Source organism: Leucoraja erinacea, chromosome 29 (assembly GCF_028641065.1).
Source record: "Leucoraja erinacea ecotype New England chromosome 29, Leri_hhj_1, whole genome shotgun sequence".
Lineage (NCBI taxonomy): Eukaryota > Metazoa > Chordata > Chondrichthyes > Rajiformes > Rajidae > Leucoraja > Leucoraja erinaceus.
The window spans coordinates 6,753,059-6,771,607 of NC_073405.1; the positions used below are offsets into that span (position 1 = coordinate 6,753,059).

Sequence of the window (18,549 nt, forward strand, 5' to 3'; positions counted from 1 at the left end):
CCGGTTTCCTCGCACATCCCAAAGACGTGTGAGTGTGTAGGTTAATTACCCCTTTTGTAACTTGCCTCCACTGTGTAGGAAGTGAATGAGAAAGCGGGATGACTGATTCCTGGGATGTCAGGACTTTCATATGAAGAAAGACTGGATAGACTCGGCTTGTACTCGCTAGAATTTAGAAGATTGAGGGGGGATCTTATAGAAACTTACAAAATTCTTAAGGGGTTGGACAGGTTAGATGCAGGAAGATTGTTCCCCATGTTGGGGAAGTCCAGGACAAGGGGTCACAGTTTCAGGATAAAGGGGAAATCTTTTAGGACCGAGATGAGAAAAACATGTTTTTTCACAGAGAGTGGTGAATCTGTGGAACTCTCTGCCACAGAAGGTAGTTGAGGGCACAGTTCATTGGCTATATTTAAGAGGGAGTTAGATGTGGCCCTTGTGGCTAAAGTGATCAGGGGGTATGGAGAGAAGGCAGGTACAGGATACTGAGTTGGATGATCAGCCGTGATCATATTGAATGGCGGTGCAGGCTCGAAGGTCCGAATGGCCTAATCCTGCACCTATTTTCTATGTTTCTATGTGAACGGGTGATCGATGGTCGGCGTGGACTCAGTGGGCCCAAGGGTCGTTTCCCATGTTGTATATCTAAACTAAACTAAACCTCCTCCTCTCACATCTTCTCCCCGGTTCCATCCTCACCCATGTCAGCCCTCCCCCCCCCCCCTCCTAGACACTCACCCGGTCCCGCAGTTTCTCTGCTTCTTCTTTGTACGCAGCCAACTGTTTCTTCCACTGTTCGACCGTGATGTTTGATTCATGCAGCGCCTGCACCAGCTTCCCGTTACTCTCCTGCAGAGAGAGTAACTCCAGCTCCCACTGTGGCTCGCAAATGGACCTGAGGGGAGAGCAAGTGAGAACGGGTATTTCCAAGGAGCAGGTTGACAAATTCTTGATTAAGTGCGGGTGTCATATGAAGAAAGATTGAAAAGACTGGGCTTGTATTCACTGGAGTTTAGAAGGATGAGGGGAATCTTATAGAAACATATAAAATTATAAAAGGACTGGACAAGCTAGATGCAGGGAAAATGTTCCCAATGTTGGGCGAGTCCAGAACCAGGGGCCATAGTCTTAGAATAAAGGGGAGATCATTTAAGACTGAGATGAGAAAAAACTTTTTCACCCAGAGAGTTGTGAATTTGTGGAATTCCCTGCCACAAAGGGCAGTGGAGGCCAAGTCACTGGATGGATTTAAGAGAGGGTTAGATAGAGATCTATGGGCTAGTGGAGTCAAGGGATATGAGGAGAAGGCAGGCACGGGTTATTGATAGGGGACGATCAGCCATGATCACAATGAATGGCGGTGCTGGCTCAAAGGACCGAATGGCCTCCTCCTGCACCTATTTTCTATGTTTATATGCCAGGGGTTATTGGGGGAAGGCAGGAGAATGGGGCTGAAAGGGAGAGATAGATTAGCCATGATTGAATGGCGGAGTAGACTTGATGGGCCGAATGGCCTAATTCTAAACAAAACCTCAATTGTTGGATTTACACACTGGGGATTGGATTTATACAATGGCCTAATTCTGCTCCTAGAACCTGTGAACATGGTGTGAAGCGTGAATTAAGAGTCAGAATGAACGATATAAATTTCGGACGATTTCACTTTTATTCTTGGACCGACCAACATGTCCCATCTACATGAGTCTCACCTGCCTGCCTTTGCTCCATATCCCTCTAAACCGATCCTGCCACAGAAGGCTGTGGAGGCCATCAATGGATATTTTTAAGGCAGAGATTGATAGATTCTTGATTAGTACAGGTGTCAGGGGTTATGGGGAGAAGGCAGGAAAATGGGGTTGAGAGGGAAAAATAGATCAGCTGTGTTTGTCTGGCGGTGTAGACTAATGGGCCGAATGGCCTAATGCTGCTCCTTGAACTTATGAACATGAGCGAGAGAGAGAAAGCCGATGAAAGGCAGAAGAGGAGCAAAAGAGGAAGAGATGGTGAGAGAATAAGTGAAAGTGAGATTGACTGAGTGTATAACCAAACCGACTCACACTGGGGTATGGGTCCCACAGACCCTCACTGGGGTACTGGTCCCACCAATTCACACTGGAGTATGACTCACACTGACAGTCACTAAAGTGCGGGTCTCTCACATACACACACACACTCAGACTGTCACTAGAGTTGGGGTCTAACACATGCACGCACACAAACACCGAACTGTCACTGGGTTTTGGGACACACACACTGATTGTTACTCGGGTGTGGGGGATCCACACAGCCTGCCACTGTGGTGCGGGACACACACACATTCACATATGCACAACTATCACTAGCCCCGACAGTCGGACACTGACCAAACCTTGGTGGTGGTCGAGTGGACAGATTTACATCCTTCTCATTGCTCACTGTACCACCACCCTGGTCGGCGTTTGCCCAACGAGTCTCTGCCCCTGACATCTTTGGTCATGTTTTCCGGGCAGAATGTGAGGAAGTATCTGGGAACTGCTCAATGATGTAACCTGTGCCCTCACTGTGTAGGGGACTTCCTGTTGCAGCTCTTCCTTCCCCTTGGGATCAGCTGACAGGATGTGAGATACCATGTGGTCATTGGCGTTGGATAAAAGCATCCAGGAGCGTGGATCTCAGCCGCAGTTATATTTGGATAGAATGGATATATTTCTTTAATCAGAGAGTGGTGAATCAATGGGATTCATTGCCACAGAAGGCTGTGGAGGCAAAGTCAATGGATATTTTTAAAGCAGAGATAGATAGATTCTTGATTAGTACGGGTTCTTGATTAAAAAAGGGCATGGATGGTGCGGTTTAGACTTGATGGGCCGAATGGCCAAACTCTGCTCCTTTCACATATGGACTTATGAACTGTGTAAGGAAGGAACTGCAGATGCTGGTTTAAACCGAAGATAGACACAAAAAGCTGGAGTAACTCAGCTGGACAAGCAGGCAGCATCTCTGGAGAGAAGGAATCCGTGACATTTTGGCTGAAGAAGGGTTTCGACCCAAAAAAGTCACCCATTCCTTTTCTCCAGAGATGCTGCCTGTCTCGCTGAGTTACTCCAGCGTTTTGTGTCCATCTTTGGACTTATGAAGATATCTGTGACGGGAAACTTACCCCTGGGAGAAGAGAGACCTGAGCCGGGCACTGTCCAGCATCATTTCTCCATCACAGCTCTCAGAGTGGTAGAGCTTCGGCACTCCACTCCCATTTGCACTGCCCAGCTGAAGTGGCGGAGAATGCAGATCAATGGACAGTTCCTGCAACAGGGAGAGCAGAGACTCAGTTAATCTAACCGTCAGGGTACAAGGGAATCTCAACCCTCTGGAGAAAGAGAGTTCAGAGCACAGATGAGATGGGGGGAGGGGGGTCCTCATTAAAACCTACCGAATAGTGAAAGGCTTGGATAGAGTGAATGTGGAGAGGATGTTTCCACTAGTGGGAGAGTCGAGGAACAGAGGTCATAGCCTCAGAATTAAAGGATGTAAGGAGATGAGGAATTTATTTAGTCAGAGGGTTGGTGAATCTGTGGAATTCATTGCCACGGGCGGCTGTGGTGTCCAAGTCATTGGATATTTTTAATGTCGGAGATTGAAATATTCGTGATCAGTACGGGTGTCGGGGGTTATGGGGACAAGGCAGGGGAATGGGGTTGAGAGGGAGAGATAGATCAGCCATAATTGAGTAGCCTAATACTGCTCCAAGGACTTATGAACACAGGGGACAGAAGCCAGACTCCACGAAATAAAGGAACACACCCCTGGGACAAAGGGGCTCCTAGCGCCTGTGATGAAAGGATTCCCAATCCCAGGGATGATCCCGGTCCCAGGGTAGATGGGGCTCCTCAATGGTTTCAATAATTTATTTGTTATCACGTGTACCAAGGTACACTTTAGACTTTAGAGATACAGCGTGGAACAGCTCTTCGGCCCACCGAGTCCACGGCGACCAGCTATCCCCCCCCCCCCCCCCCCCCCCCCCCCCCCCCCCCCCCCCCCCCCCCCCCCCCCCCCCAGCACTATCCCACACACATTTGGGACCATTTACTCTTCAAAGATGGCAATTAACCTGCAAACCTCTAAAGCTTTTGAGTGTGGGACGAAACCGAAGCACCCGTTGAAAACCCACATGCTCACAGGGAGAATGTACAAACTCCGTACAGAAAGAACGCAGTCAGGAACGAACTGGTGTCTCTGGCGCTGTGAGGCAACAACTCTACTGCAGCGCCACTGTGCTGCCCCGGCTTCTTTAGATACTTCCTGACCATGGAACTTGCACGTTCTCCCTGTGTCTGCTTGAGTTTTCTCCTGTTCCCTCCCATATTCCAAAGACGTGCAGGTTTGTAGGTTAATTGGCCTCTGTAAATTGTAAATTGTCCCTAGTGTGTAGGATAGTGCTAGTGTTTGGCGATTGTTGGTCGGTGTGGACTCGGTGAGCCGAAGGGCCTGTGACACTCTGTATCTCTAAAGTTAAATGTTCAAGTTGCCAGCACTCGAGGACCTGAATATAGGGAGAGGTTGAGCAGGCTAGGACTCTATTTCTAGGAGTGCAAGAGGATAAGGGGTGATCTTATAAAGGTGTACAAAATCATGACAAGAATAGATTGGGTAGATGCTCAGAGTCTCTTGCCCAGAGTAGGGGAATCGAGTACCAGATGACATAGGTTTAGGTGAGGGGGGAAAGATTTAATAGGAACCGGAGGGGTAACTTTTTCACACAAAGGGTGGTGGGTGTATGGAAAGAGCTGCCGGAGGAGATAGTTGAGGCAGGTACTACCACAATGTTTAAAAACATTTGGGCAGGTACATGGATAGGACTGGTTTAGAGGGATATGGGCCAAACGCAGGCAGGTGGGACTAGTGTAGATGGGACATATTAGTCCATGTGGGCAAGTTGGGCTGAAGGACCTGTTTCCACACTACGTGACTGTGACTCTCAATGGCTCTATTTAAAGTAATGAATGAATAAGTTTATTGGCCAAGTTTTCACATACAAGGAATTTGCCTCGGTGCTCAGCCCGCAAGTGACAACATGACATACAGTGACAGTTAGGAATGACGCATAAAAAAATCAAACATTAATAATAAAACATTATCGATTAAACATGTGAATTAAATAAAATACCAGAGCAAAAGGAGGCTACAGATTTTTGGTTATTGAGTAGAGCTACTACTCGTGGACAAGAGCTCTTTTTATGTCTGGCTGTGGCAGCTTTGACAGTCCGGAGTCGCCTTCCAGAGGGAAGTGATTGAAAGAGTTTGTGGCCAGGGTGAGAGGGGTCAAAGGAAGAGAGCATTGAGTAGCAAAACAGATGTGCTAGTGTGTCAGAGCTGGAGTATTTGTGTGATGCCAGCCCCTCCCCCACGCCACTCTGCCTGGTTCAGGGTCAACAGATAATCGGAGCTCTGCTCTCGTGTCACTATGGGCAGAGAGAGAGAGAGGGAGAGAGAGAGGGTGCGGGAACTGGAATGGTAGAGTCCCAACACTGGGTGCGAAATTGACAGTGTCCACATTTTTTAATTTTAGGTGTTAATTTAGTTTAGAGAAAAAAAAACAGGCCCCTTTGGCCCACTGAGTCCGCGCTGGCCCCGTACATTAACATTATCCTACACACTAGGGACAATTTACGATATACAGAAGTCAATTAGCCTACAAACCCGTAAGTCTTTGGAATGTGGGAGGACCAGGAGGTCATAGGGAGAACGTGCAAACTCCGCACGGACAGCACCCGTAGTCAGGATCAAACCCAGGTCTCTGGCGCTGTCAGGCAGCAACTACACCGCTACGCCACTGTGCTGCCACGTGTACGACATAGGACTAGCCTCAGAATAAAAGGACGTACTTTTATAAAGGAGATGAGGAGGAATTTCTTCAGTCAATGTGTGGCAAATCTGTGGAATTCATTGCCATAGACTGCTGTGGAGGCCAAGTCAATGAATGCTTTTAAAGCGAGGATTGACATATTTTTGATTAGTAAGGGTGTCTGGGGTAATGGAGGGAAGGCAGGAGAATGGAGCTGAGAGGGATAGATAGGCCAGCCATGATTGAATGGCAAGTGAAGTCGATGTCCTAATTCTGCTCCTATGACATGAACTTAAGTATGTGATTGATTGAATCAAATCTCCTTGTTGAAGAATAAAAAAGGCATGGAGAGCGTGGGGTATACACAAAGTAGAGCTCTGAGACGCTGGGGATATCTTATTTCTGATGATGGGATCATGTTAAGCCAGAGTTTGGAATTTTCCCACTGAATCGACTTGACAGACCAGAGACTGAGAGAGTGGGATCAGTGAGAGGGATCAGGCTGCAGCACCTGCTACTGTCTGTCTGTCCCCAGGGTACATTGCTGTCGACAGGGACTTGCTCTGACTCCATAAGCAAGTGTCCCTTCATGCAGAAAGAACAAATATTTATCAGTATATAATCGTGCTTCAATAGGTCATGTTCATAAGATATAAGAGCAGAATCGAGTCTACTCATTATCTAAGTCATCTACTCAAGTCACAGACTGATTCCTGGGATGTCAGGACTTTCATATGAAGAAAGACTGGATAGACTCAGCTTGTACTCGCTAGAATTTAGAAGATTGAGGGGGGATCTTATAGAAACTTACAAAATTCTTAAGGGGTTGGACAGGCTAGATGCAGGAAGATTGTTCCCGATGTTGGGGAAGTCCAAGACAAGGGGTCACAGTTTAAGGATAAAGGGGAAATCCTTTAGGACCGAGATGAGATAAACATTTTTCACACAGAGAGTAGTGAATCTCTGGAATTCTCTGCCACAGAAGGTAGTTGAGGCCACAGTTCATTGGCTATATTTAAGAGGGAGTTAGATGTGGCCCTTGTGGCCAAAGGGATCAGGGGGTATGGAGAGAAGGCAGGTACAGGATACTGAGTTGGATGATCATATTGAATGGCGGTGCAGGCTCGAAGGGCCGAATGGCCTTCTCCTGCACCTATTTTCTATGTTTCTATTATCTCCTTTCTAAAATTCCAGTGAATACAGGCCCAGTGCAGTCATGCGTTAACCCAATACAAATGGCCCCTGTTTGCTGGCATTGTACAGAGGGAGCTTTACACAACATCTAAACCCACATCTAGTCCCTGCCTCGAAAATGTGCGATGGGGCAGTGTTAACCAAACTTTGCTTTGCATTTAACTATATGGACTTCTGAACCGCCCCATAACATATGATGAGCATTTGATGGAATTCCCTGGAGTTTTAGAAAGGAGATAATGAGTAGACTTGATGGGCCGAATGGCAAGATAGTGTCGAGGGATCTCTGCTCTCAACCTAACTCAGATTGCCCAATTATTGAACCTCCATTTTGTTCCAGTGAACGACACAGCACATTGCTTCTGCTCACTCTCTAAGGTAAAAGATCAGATTATTTTTGGGTCCTGTCCTACATTAGTGACTGGCGGAAGATGAATTAATCGTGGGGCTGAGGACTGCTTCGACAGCTGAATCATGTAAATAATTCTCTGACCTACTAAATCTCAGCTTCAGCTATTGTCATGCACAAAAGCAGGAGCAGCCAATGTCCCCATTTCTCTGCCATTCCCCCAATTCCAGACTATCTGTACCCCTGCAACTTCCAGCCAAACCACCTTTCTCCACTATTACCACCTGGTTACCCTTTCCCCACAGAACATAGAACGGTACAGCACAGAAACAGGCCCTTCAGCCCACAATTAGGGCGACACAGCAGTAGAGTTGCTCCCTTACAGCACCAGAGATCCGGGTTCAATCCCGACTACGGGTGCTGTCTGCACGGAGTTTGTACATTCTCCCTGTGATCACGTGTGTTTTCTCCAGGCACTCCAGTTTCCTCCCACACTCGAAAGAAGTACAAATTTGTAGGTTAATTAGCTTCTGTAAAATTGTACAATGTCCCTAGTGTGTAGGATAGTGTTAGTGTACGAGATTATCGCTAGTCGGCGTGGACACAGTGGGCCGAAGGGCCTGTTTCTGCGCTGTATTTCTAAAATCTAAAATAAAATCTAATATCCATGTCAAACATAATGCCAGCTTGCACATGATCCATATCCCTCCATTCCCTGCAAATCCATCTGTATATCTCAAAGTCTTTTAGATGCCTTACACCACCATCCCTGGCACCGTGTAGCAGGCATCCACTGCCTCTATGTAACAAAATTGCCCAGTGCTTCTTAAAATGTCGTCCCTCTCACTGTAAAAGCTGTGCTCTCTAATTTTCGGCGTGGCCACCCTGTAAAAAAGGTTCTGGCTGTCTACTCTATTTATGGCTCTGTTAAGATTATATACATTTATCAAATATCACCTCAACCTCTGGTGTTGCAGAGAAAACAATCCACGTTTGTCCAACCTCTCCTTATAACTAAATACTCTAATCCAGGCAACATTCTGGTAAAATGTGCAGGAAGGAACTGTAGATGCTGGTTTATACCGTAGATAGACACGAAATGCTGCAGTAACACAGCAGGTCAAGCAGCATCTCTGGAGAAAATAAATTTCGGGTTGGAGACCCTTCTTCAAACTGTGATTGCTATCTCAGTCTGAAAAAGGGCTCCAACCTGAAATATCCTTTTCTCCAGAGATGCTGCCTGACCCGCTGAGTTACCCCAGCATTTTGTGCCGAACATTCTGGTAAACCTCTTCTGTGCCCCCACCACCGCCCTTACGTAATCACTCCCTCTCAGCAGCTGTCCCTCTAACTCATTTACACACCAGTAGTGGATTCACACAGCAATGGTTGGATTTACACACCAGGGGATAGATTTACACACCAGGGCTTAGTGTTACATACTGTGCTTGGATTTACACACCAGAAACTGAATTTACACACGAGGGGCTGGATTTACACACCAAGGCCTGGTGTTACATCTTGGTGGTTGGATTTACACACCTGAGCTTGAATTTACACACGAGAGGTTGAATTTACACACCAGGGGTTGGATTTACACACCTGAGCTTGAATTTAACACGAGAGGTTGGATTTACACACCAGGGGTTGGATTTAAACACGAGAGGTTGAATTTACACACCAGGGGTTGGATTTACACACGAGAGGTTGGATTTACACATGAGAGGTTGGATTTACACACACAGAGGGGTTGGATTTACACACCAGGGGTTTACACACCAGGATTTACACACCAGGGTTGGATTGGAGCTTGGATTTACACACCAGGGTTTGGGTTTACACACGAGAGGTTGGATTTACACACCAGGGGTTGGATTTACACACCAGGGGTTGGATTTACACACCTGAGCTTGGATTTACACACCAGGGGTTGGATTTACACACCAGGGGTTGGATTTACACACCAGGGCTTGGATTTACACACCAGGGGTTGGATTTACACACCATGGATAGATTTACACCCCAGTTGTTGAGTTTACACACCAGGGTTTGAGTTTACACACCAGGTTTAGTTTCACATGCAGCGGGTGGATTTACACACTTTACATTTTTTTTTAAATATACCAAAAATAACTATTTAGGGATCAGCTATTTACAAAAATACAAACAAGCCCACCACCATAATACAAAATGAAGCAAAAGCTCTTAAATATTAAATCACCATTTCCTCATCCCTATTGAGGATACACCAACCACCCCCCGCGGTCCCGGAAATCCCCCAGGGCGCCCGTGAACAGCGCGTAGTCCCTTTCTAGTATCACCCACGCATGGACATAACCCCGGAAAACGTGCAGGCAGCTGCCTCGGGCAGAGCCCTCCTCCGCCTGGCGCCGTGACTCGCAGATGGCCAGCTTGGCCAGGCCCGGATTTAGACTGACACGATGGCTGCAGATTTCTCAGCTGTCGTTCTGTTATTCCGCGTGCAGGATGAACCCGCCAGGCACTGACTTGACCCTGTTACCTGTGGGGCTGCAATCTCCAGAGCTGGGTTGGTCAGTTCGGTTTTATCCTGGGATTTCTCTCTTGCCAAGCGGGCTGCTTCCTTCACCTCTTGAAACCTCTCTGCAAACTTCAACAAGGCACAAAGATCAGAGCTCACAATCAGAACCATTCATTTAGTTTAGTTTAGAGATACAGTGCGCAAACAGGCCATCGGGTCCACGCCGACCAGCGATCCCCGCACCCTAACTCTATCCTACACGCTAGGGATAATTTACAATATTTACAATCGCCAACTAACCTACAAACCTGTACGTCTTTGGAGTGTGGAGGGAAACCAGGGCACCCAGAGAAAACCCACGTGGTCACGGGGAGAACGTTCAAACTCCATACTGCCAATCACCCGTAGTCAGGATTGAACCCGGACTTCTGCCGCTGTTAGGCAGCGACTATACCGCTGCACCACCGTGCCATTGTAGACACCCCTTTCATCCCATCCCAGCCCCTTCCTCCCCTCCCCTCCACACTCCTGCTCCTCACCTTCCTTTTCTCACCCTTCTCACCACCCACCCCTTATCCCCTCCTAACCCGACAACATACCAAATCCACCTCCCCCCAGCCTTCCACTCTCCCTAGTATTCCCTTCAGTCTACAGTCCTGTCACCTCTCTCTTTTAGATGAGTTTAGTTTATTGTCATGTGTGCTGAGGTTCAATGAAATGTTTTTGTTGTTGCGGAAAGACTATACAAGAATAAAATCAAGCCACCCATAGTGTACAGGATAAAGGAAATAACGTTTAGTGCAAGATAAGGTCCAGTCAAGTCCGATTAAAGATAGTCCGAGGGTCTCCAATGGGGGAGATGGGCGGTCAGGACCGCTCTCTAGTTGGTGATAGGATGGTTCAGTTGCCTGATAACAGCTGGGAAGAAACTGTCCCTGAATCTGGAGGTGTGCGTTTTCAAACTTTTGTACCCCTTGCCTGATGGGGAAAGAAGGCGGAGTGACCAGGGTGAGACTCATCCTTGATTATACTGGCGGCCTTGCCGAGGCAGCGTGAGGTGTAGATGGAGTCAATGGGAGGGAGGTTGCAATGCCTGGGATGTCTGGTTAACATTGATTCTCTGCAGGATGTCAACTTCAGTTCTGGCTCCTAGTCCCCCCCCCTCCCACCCCAGTGTCCGCACCACCCTGGGATAACCGGGCAGATACCTGTGCAAGCTGCTGCTCGGAGTTGAAGCCCAGACCGTAGACCGTGTTGGCTCGACTGTCAGCCCACTGCCCAAATTTCTGCGAGGTTTTGGTGAACGTCATGTTGGGTGTGATGGTGCTGTTGATAATCGCCTGAAAACAAAACCACTCATTGTCTTCATGCTGACAAATCCATGGCAGCAAACTCTGCTCAATAAATGAAGCCAAGTGGCCGCTGTGTTTAGTTTAGTTTATAGTTTCATTTAGTTTAATGTTAACACGTGGAAACAGGCCCTTCGACCCACCAAGTCCGTGCCAACCAACGATCACCGTTCACTCGTTCTATCCTACACACTTGGGTCAATTTACAGATTAAGCCGGAGTATCCAGAGAAAACTCATGCGGTGACAGGTTGAACATGCAAACTGTGCACAGACAGCAACCCATAGTCAGGATCGAACCCGGGTCTCTGGCGCTGTGAGGATGCAGCTCTAACGCCGTGCCTCTGTGAAGCCCACTGTGTCTGAACGCAATGAACACATTACGTGCATGCATTCTGGTTGCATGTTCAGTCCAATTGCAACACCTGTGCAGTCCAAGTGCATTCAGGTTTATAATTGTCGCGCGTATTGAGGTACAGTGAAAAGCTTTGCTTTGCATGCTACCCAATCCAGATCAGAGAATACCACACATAAATACAATCAAGTCATGGGCAGCACAGAGGCGCAGCGGTGGAGTTGCTGCCTTTAGGGCCTGTCCCACGAGCATGCGACGGCATGCGGCAAGCGTGACCTAACGTGGTCGCTTGAGCCGTACGGCCTCGCGGGTCCGGTCACATTTCGATCGCCGGAGCCGTATGGAGTTGTGCGGAGCTGGTCCCGACATCGCGCGGGGCTCTTTGAAAAACTGACACTGTTCAAAAATTCCGCGAGGTTGGCAACGCCTGCCGGCCCAAAACCACTCATTGTCTTCATGCTGACAAATCCATGGCGGCAAACTCTGCTCAATAAATGAAGCCAAGTGGCCGCTGTGTTTAGTTTAGTTTATAGTTTCATTTAGTTTAATGTTAACACGTGGAAACAGGCCCTTCGACCCACCAAGTCCGTGCCAACCAACGATCACCGTTCACTCGTTCTATCCTACACACTTGGGTCAATTTACAGATTAAGCCGGAGTATCCAGAGAAAACTCATGCGGTGACAGGTTGAACATACAAACTGTGCACAGACAGCAACCCATAGTCAGGATCGAACCCGGGTCTCTGGCGCTGTGAGGATGCAGCTCTAACGCCGTGCCTCTGTGAAGCCCACTGTGTCTGAACGCAATGAACACATTACGTGCATGCATTCTGGTTGCATGTTCAGTCCAATTGCAACACCTGTGCAGTCCAAGTGCATTCAGGTTTATAATTGTCACGCGTATTGAGGTACAGTGAAAAGCTTTGCTTTGCATGCTATCCAATCCAGATCAGAGAATACCACACATAAATACAATCAAGTCATGGGCAGCACAGAGGAGCAGCGGTGGAGTTGCTGCCTTTAGGGCCTGTCCCACGAGCATGCGACTGCATGCGGCAAGCGCGACCTAACGTGGTCGCTTGAGCCGTACGGCCTCGCGGGTCCGGTCACATTTCGATCGCCGGAGCCGTATGGAGTTGTGCGGAGCTGGTCCCGATATCGCGCGGAGCTCCGAAAAACTGACACTGTTCAAAAATTCCGTGCGGCAACGGCCTGCCGGCCAGCAGCCGCATTGAGACCGTACGCACCGCCTCGACGGGCGTACGCCTAGAGCTAACTTCCCGCGGACTTCGCTCGAACTTCACGTCAACTCGTACAGGATAACTCGACCTCCGCGCGGCCCCCGCTTCCGGTTTGGTCGCGCTTGTCGCATGCAGTCGCATGCTCGTGGGACAGGTCCTTTACAGCGCCAGAGACCCGGTACAATCCTGACTAGGGATGCTGTATGTACGGAGTTTGTACGCTCTCTGTGTGACCGTGCAGATTTCTCCTGGGTGCTCCGGTTTCCTCCCACATTCCAAAGACGTGCAGGTTTGTAGGTTAATTGGCTTTGGTAAAAAATTATTAATTGTCCCTAGTGTGTGTAGGATAGTTTTATTGTACAGGGATCACTGATTGGTGCGGACTTGGTGGGTTGAAGGGCCTGTGTCTGTGCTATATCTCTAAACTAGACAAGTCAAACTTGAGTACAATTGTAACAATATGAAACCTAGCTTGCATTGTGTATGCAGTATATTAACTACACGCACACACACACACAAGTACTTGCATGCACACATGCTTTGTGATCTGATTGCAGTCAGAAGGTCATGCAGCGCGGAAACAGGCCCTTCGGCCCAACATGCTGACCAAGGTGCCCCATCTAAGCTAGTACCATTTGCTTGCGTTTTCCGTATCCCTCCTAAAGACTTTCCTATGTATGGTCACAAAAATGCTGGAGAAACTCAGCGGGTGCAGCAGCATCTATGGAGCAAAGGAAATAGGCAACGTTTCGGGCCGAGGCGTTGCCTATTTCCTTCGCTCCATAGATGCTGCTGCACCCGCTGAGTTTCTCCAGCATATTTGTCTACCTTCAATTTTCCAGCATCTGCAGTTCCTTCTTAAACACTTTCCTATCGATGTACCTGTCTAGGTGTCTGAAGAAGGGTCTCGACCCGAATCGTCACCCATTCCTTCTCTCCAGAGATGCTGCCTGCCCCGCTGAGTTACTCAGCTTTTTTGTGTCTATCTTCAGGTGTCTTTTAAATCCCATTATACTACACCTGCCTCAACTACGTCCTCTGGCAGCTCATTCCATACACCCACCACCCTCTGAGTGAGTGATGTGCAGCGTATTTGTGTGACCCCCCCCCCCGGGCACAGTTTCATCCCATCCCATCCCATCCCATCCCATCCCGTGAGTGTGTGGTTTGTGCCTCGGACACTCTCGTTGGCCCAGGGTTACCTTGGTGCCTCCGACGCTGATGATGCGATATACGTTACGGGTGCTGTCGTAGAAGAAGGAGACAGTTACGGCGTGCTTGCTGGCTGGGATCCAGTTGCGTTTCGTCGTCGGGTCAATTTGGAAAACGTGGGCTCGAGCGCTGAAGATCGGCTGCTCCCTGCAACGGGAAACTACAGGTCAAAGACACACACAGAGTGCCGGAGTAACCCAGCGGGTCAGGCAGCAGCTATGAAGAACGTGGATAGGTGATGTTTCGGGTCGGGACCCTTCAGACTGGGAGTAGAGAGGGATGGGGGGGGTGCAAAAAAAATGCAGGTGAGAAAAGATCAGGTCGAATCAGGGCGTGCAGGAGATGACCGCAGGCAGGGTGGTTCCCAGACTGTGGACGGTGTGATCCCGAGAGGGATACATCATTGCGAAGTATGGAACTGGTTAAATGGACAGCAAAGAAATTGGGGCTGCACAGTGGCACAGCGGTAGAGTTGCTGCCTCGCGCGCCAGGGACCCAGGTTCGATCCTGACTACGGGTGCTGGCTGTACGGAGTTTGTACGTTCTCCCCGTGACCGGGTGGGTTTCCTCCGGGTGCTCTGGTTTCCTCCCGCATTCCAAAGACGTGCAGGTTTGTAGGTTAATTGGCTTCTGTAAATTGCCCCCCCTCGAGAGTGTAGAATAGAACTAGAACAATGAACGGGTGATTGTTGGTCAGCACGGACTCAGTGGGCTGAAGGGCCTGTTTCCACTCTGTATCTCTGAATTGTTTGCACGCATGGACAGAGCGGATCTATGCTGGTGGTGATATGTTTAGCCCCCTGTGGCAAGGACATGATTAAGCTGGAAAGAGTGTAGTGAAGATTTACGAGAATGTTGCCAGGACTCGAGGACGTGCGCTATAGGGGGAGGTAGACTAGACTGGGACTTTGTACTTTGAAGCGTCATAGACTGAGCGGTGACCTTGTAGAGGTGTATAAAAGCATGGGGAGCATGGATAGATAAGGTGGAATGTGATAAACAAGCTGGAATGTGATGTAAGTAAGGTGATAATTTCCCAGCGAAAGGGAATCAAAAACGAGAGAGTATAGGTTTATAGGAGGAAGAGACTGGAGGGGAGAGGGGGAGGGGATGAAGGGGGAGAGGTGGTAGGAGTGAGGAAGAGGAAGGGGAGAAGGAAGAGACATATGGAGAGAGAGAGAGAGACAGAGAGATGGGGAGAGAGAGGAAGGATGGGAGAAAGAGGGAGATGGGGAGAAGCTAGAGAGGGAGAAGGGGAGAGAGAGGGAGGAACGAAGGGGAGATGGAGAAGGGAAGAAAAATGGAGGGAAGGGGCAAGAGAGGAAGTAGGGGGAAGAGAGGGAGTAGGGGGAAGAGAGGGAGTAGGGGGAAGAGAGGGAGTAGGGGAGAAAGAGGAAGAGAGACAATGATAGAGAGATGTACACAGACGCCCTGTTTACAGGTGATTACAGCTAGAATCCAGCTCACTCCCCCCCCATTCCTTTGATGCTTCATTGTTATGACTAGCCACTGGCACAGGGCTGCTGAGATGGAGCCCGGCGTTGGGTTACTTTAGCTGGGAGAGAGCTCTCCACAGTGTGACTCTCGGCCCCTCCATGGCCATCAGTAACCAGGAACGATGTGCACGGTGAACCACGCCTCACCACGGCAAACACACGCCAGAAAAACACAGGGTTGCCCAACTCCCCCCGGCTGCCGGATAGGAAACACCCCAGAGGACGATTCTGGAGTCACTGAACCTCCAGTGAATCCCCAGTGGAATAGCTCCTTCTTCTCACTGGAGGTTGCAATTAGTTTAAAGATAGATACAAAAGTGATGGAGGAACTCAGCGGGTCAGACAGCTTCTCTGGAGAAAAAGGACGGCTGCAATTGGCTGTGTTTAGTTTAAAGATACACCGAAGAAGCTGTACATGAAATGTAACATGTCAATATATACTAGGTATCTATGGTACCATATTATTGTACTTACTTCTAATAAAATTTAAAAAATTAAAAAATAAATAAAGATACACCCTGAAAATAGGAAAAAACCCTGTGACCAGGTGGGTGTTCTCCGGGTACTCCGGTTTCCTCCCACACTCCAAAGATGTACAGGTTTGACAGTTAATTAACTTCTGTAAATTGTCCCTAGTGTGTAGGATAGTGCTAGTGTACGGGGTGATCGCTGGTCGGCATCAACTCGGTGGTCTGAAGGACCTTCGAAACTAAATCTGTATCTCTAAACTAAAGTACAAAGTGCTGGAGAAACTCTGCAGGTCAGGCAGCATCTGTGGAGGAAATGGATAGACAATATTGCAGATTGGGACACGTCTTCAGACTGAATCGTCTGCAGTTGTGGAGTTGGGATTAAAGAAACCATGATTTGAGACTGTGGACAATGAATCTAGGGTTGAGAGGTATTTTGGTATTAGGCTATTATTGTCACATGAACCAAGATACAGTGAAAAACATTGTTTGCTACCCAGTCAAATCATACTATACATGAGCTAATCAGGTCATACACAAGTACAAGGGGTACACAAAAATGCTGGAGAAACTCAGCGGGTGCAGCAGCATCTATGGAGCGAAGGAAATAGGCGACGTTTCGGCCGAAACCCTTCTTCAGACTGATGGGGGGTGGGGGGGAGAAGGAAGGAAAAAGGGAGGAGGAGGAGCCCGAGGGCGGGGGGATGGGAGGAGACAGCTCGAGGGTTAAGGAAGGGGAGGAGACAGCAAGGGCTAGCAAAATTGGGAGAATTCAACGTTCATGCCATCCGGACGCAAGCAACCCAGGCGGAATATGAGGTGCTGTTCCTCCAATTTCCGGTGTTGCTCACTCTGGCAATGGAGGAGACCCAGGACAGAGAGGTCGGATTGGGAATGGGAGGGGGAGTTGAAGTGCTGAGCCACCGGGAGTTCAGGTAGGTTATTGCGGACTGAGCGGAGGTGTTCGGCGAAACGATCGCCCAACCTCCGCTTAGTCTCCCCGATGTAAATCAGCTGACATCTAGAGCAGCGGATGCAGTAGATGAGGTTGGAGGAGATACAGGTGAACCTTTGTCGCACCTGGAACGACCGTATCTCTAAAGGGGTGTGGGTGGGGGAAGATTGTGGTACCATCAATGGTTGTGTTTTTCCCTGTAAGCACACCAACGAATGTACTCAACAACAACAAACACCAGCTCCTTTAGTCTCTCACACCAACTCTCTCTCTCTCTCACTAACCCATCGCTCTCCTGACTGCCCCCCCCCACGCTGGCCTGGACAGAGTTGATGTGGAGAGGATGTTTCCACTAATGGGAGAGTCTAGGACCGGAGGTCCCAGCCTCAGAATTAAAGGACATTCCTTCTGGAAGGAGATGAAGAGGAATTTCATTAGTCAGAGAGTGGTGAATCTGTGGCATTCGTTGTCACAGAAGGCTGTGGAGGCCAAGTCAATGGACATTTTTAAGGCAGAGATAGATAGATTCTATCATGCAATAGTATTCATGCAAGAAAATGGGATGAAGATGGAAGGATAGATCAACCATGGATTAATGGCAGAATAGACCTGATGGGCCGAATGGCCTAATTCTGCTCCTATCACGTGAACATGACTGTTCATAGAATACATAGAACAAAGAAAAGTAGGTGCAAGAGTAGGCCATTCGGCCCTTCGAGCCAGCACCGTCATTCAATATGATCATGGCTGGACATTCAAAATCAGTACCCCGTTCCTGCTTTCCCCCCATATCCCTTGATTCTGTTAGCCCCAGAGTTAAATCTAACTCCCTTTTGAAAACATCCAGTGTCTTCTGTGAAAGAGAATTCCACAGATACACAACTTTCTGAGTGAAAAAGTTGTTCTCATCTCAGTCCTAAATGGCCTGCCCCTTATTCTTAAGGGGGGGGGAGGGGCAATTGGACTGTCCGATTGTCTGCCTGACTCACCCCGAGGTGTATCTGATGGCTGTACTTCCTCAGTGTGTGGAAGTCCCACATCCTCCTGTCCCCCGGTGCTGCTGCTCAACAAGGCGCCCAGCCCCCTGACAGATCGGATTCCTCCTCCCATACTTAAGTGGCCGACCGTTTGTTCTGTAACTTAATCCTTCAGTTTCAGATTGAGTAGAACCATCTGCCTTGTTAACCCTTCTGGGAATCCAATATTTTTCGGCTTATCCCAGTGGGTACAGGCCCAAAACCGTCCAACCTTTCCTCAGAGAAACATCACAACAAGGGCGGCACGGTGGCGCAGCGGTAGAGTTGCTGCCTGACAGCGCCAGAGACCCGGGTTCGATCCTGACCACGGGCGCCGTCTGTACGGAGTTTGTATGTTCTCCCCGTGACCTGCGTGTGTTTTCTCCAAGATCTTCGATTTCGTCCCACACGTCCAGAGACATACAGGTTTGTAGGTTCATTGGCTTGGTACAAATGTAAATTGTCCCTGTGTGTGTGTGTATGTGTGTGTGTGTGTGTGTGTGTGTGTGTGTGTGTGTGTGTGTGTGTGTGTGTGTGTGTGTGTGTGTGTGTGTGTGTGTGTGTGTGTGTGTGTGTGTGTGTGTGTG

At 48.7% G+C, this 18,549-nt stretch overlaps 1 protein-coding gene across 1 annotated transcript in view; it reads right to left on the reverse strand.

The window, feature by feature from the left end:
* The window catches only part of LOC129711086 (homer protein homolog 3-like), a 39,017-nt gene that overhangs the window by 9,413 nt on the left and 11,055 nt on the right, over window positions 1–18,549 (reverse strand). The window contains exons 2-6 of the mRNA XM_055658469.1: window positions 14,016–14,172; window positions 11,076–11,207; window positions 9,889–9,996; window positions 3,140–3,282; window positions 739–895 (exon numbers count right to left, since the gene is read on the reverse strand). Coding sequence (XP_055514444.1) covers window positions 739–895; window positions 3,140–3,282; window positions 9,889–9,996; window positions 11,076–11,207; window positions 14,016–14,172 — 697 coding nt within the window. The remainder of the gene's footprint in view (window positions 1–738; window positions 896–3,139; window positions 3,283–9,888; window positions 9,997–11,075; window positions 11,208–14,015; window positions 14,173–18,549) is intronic.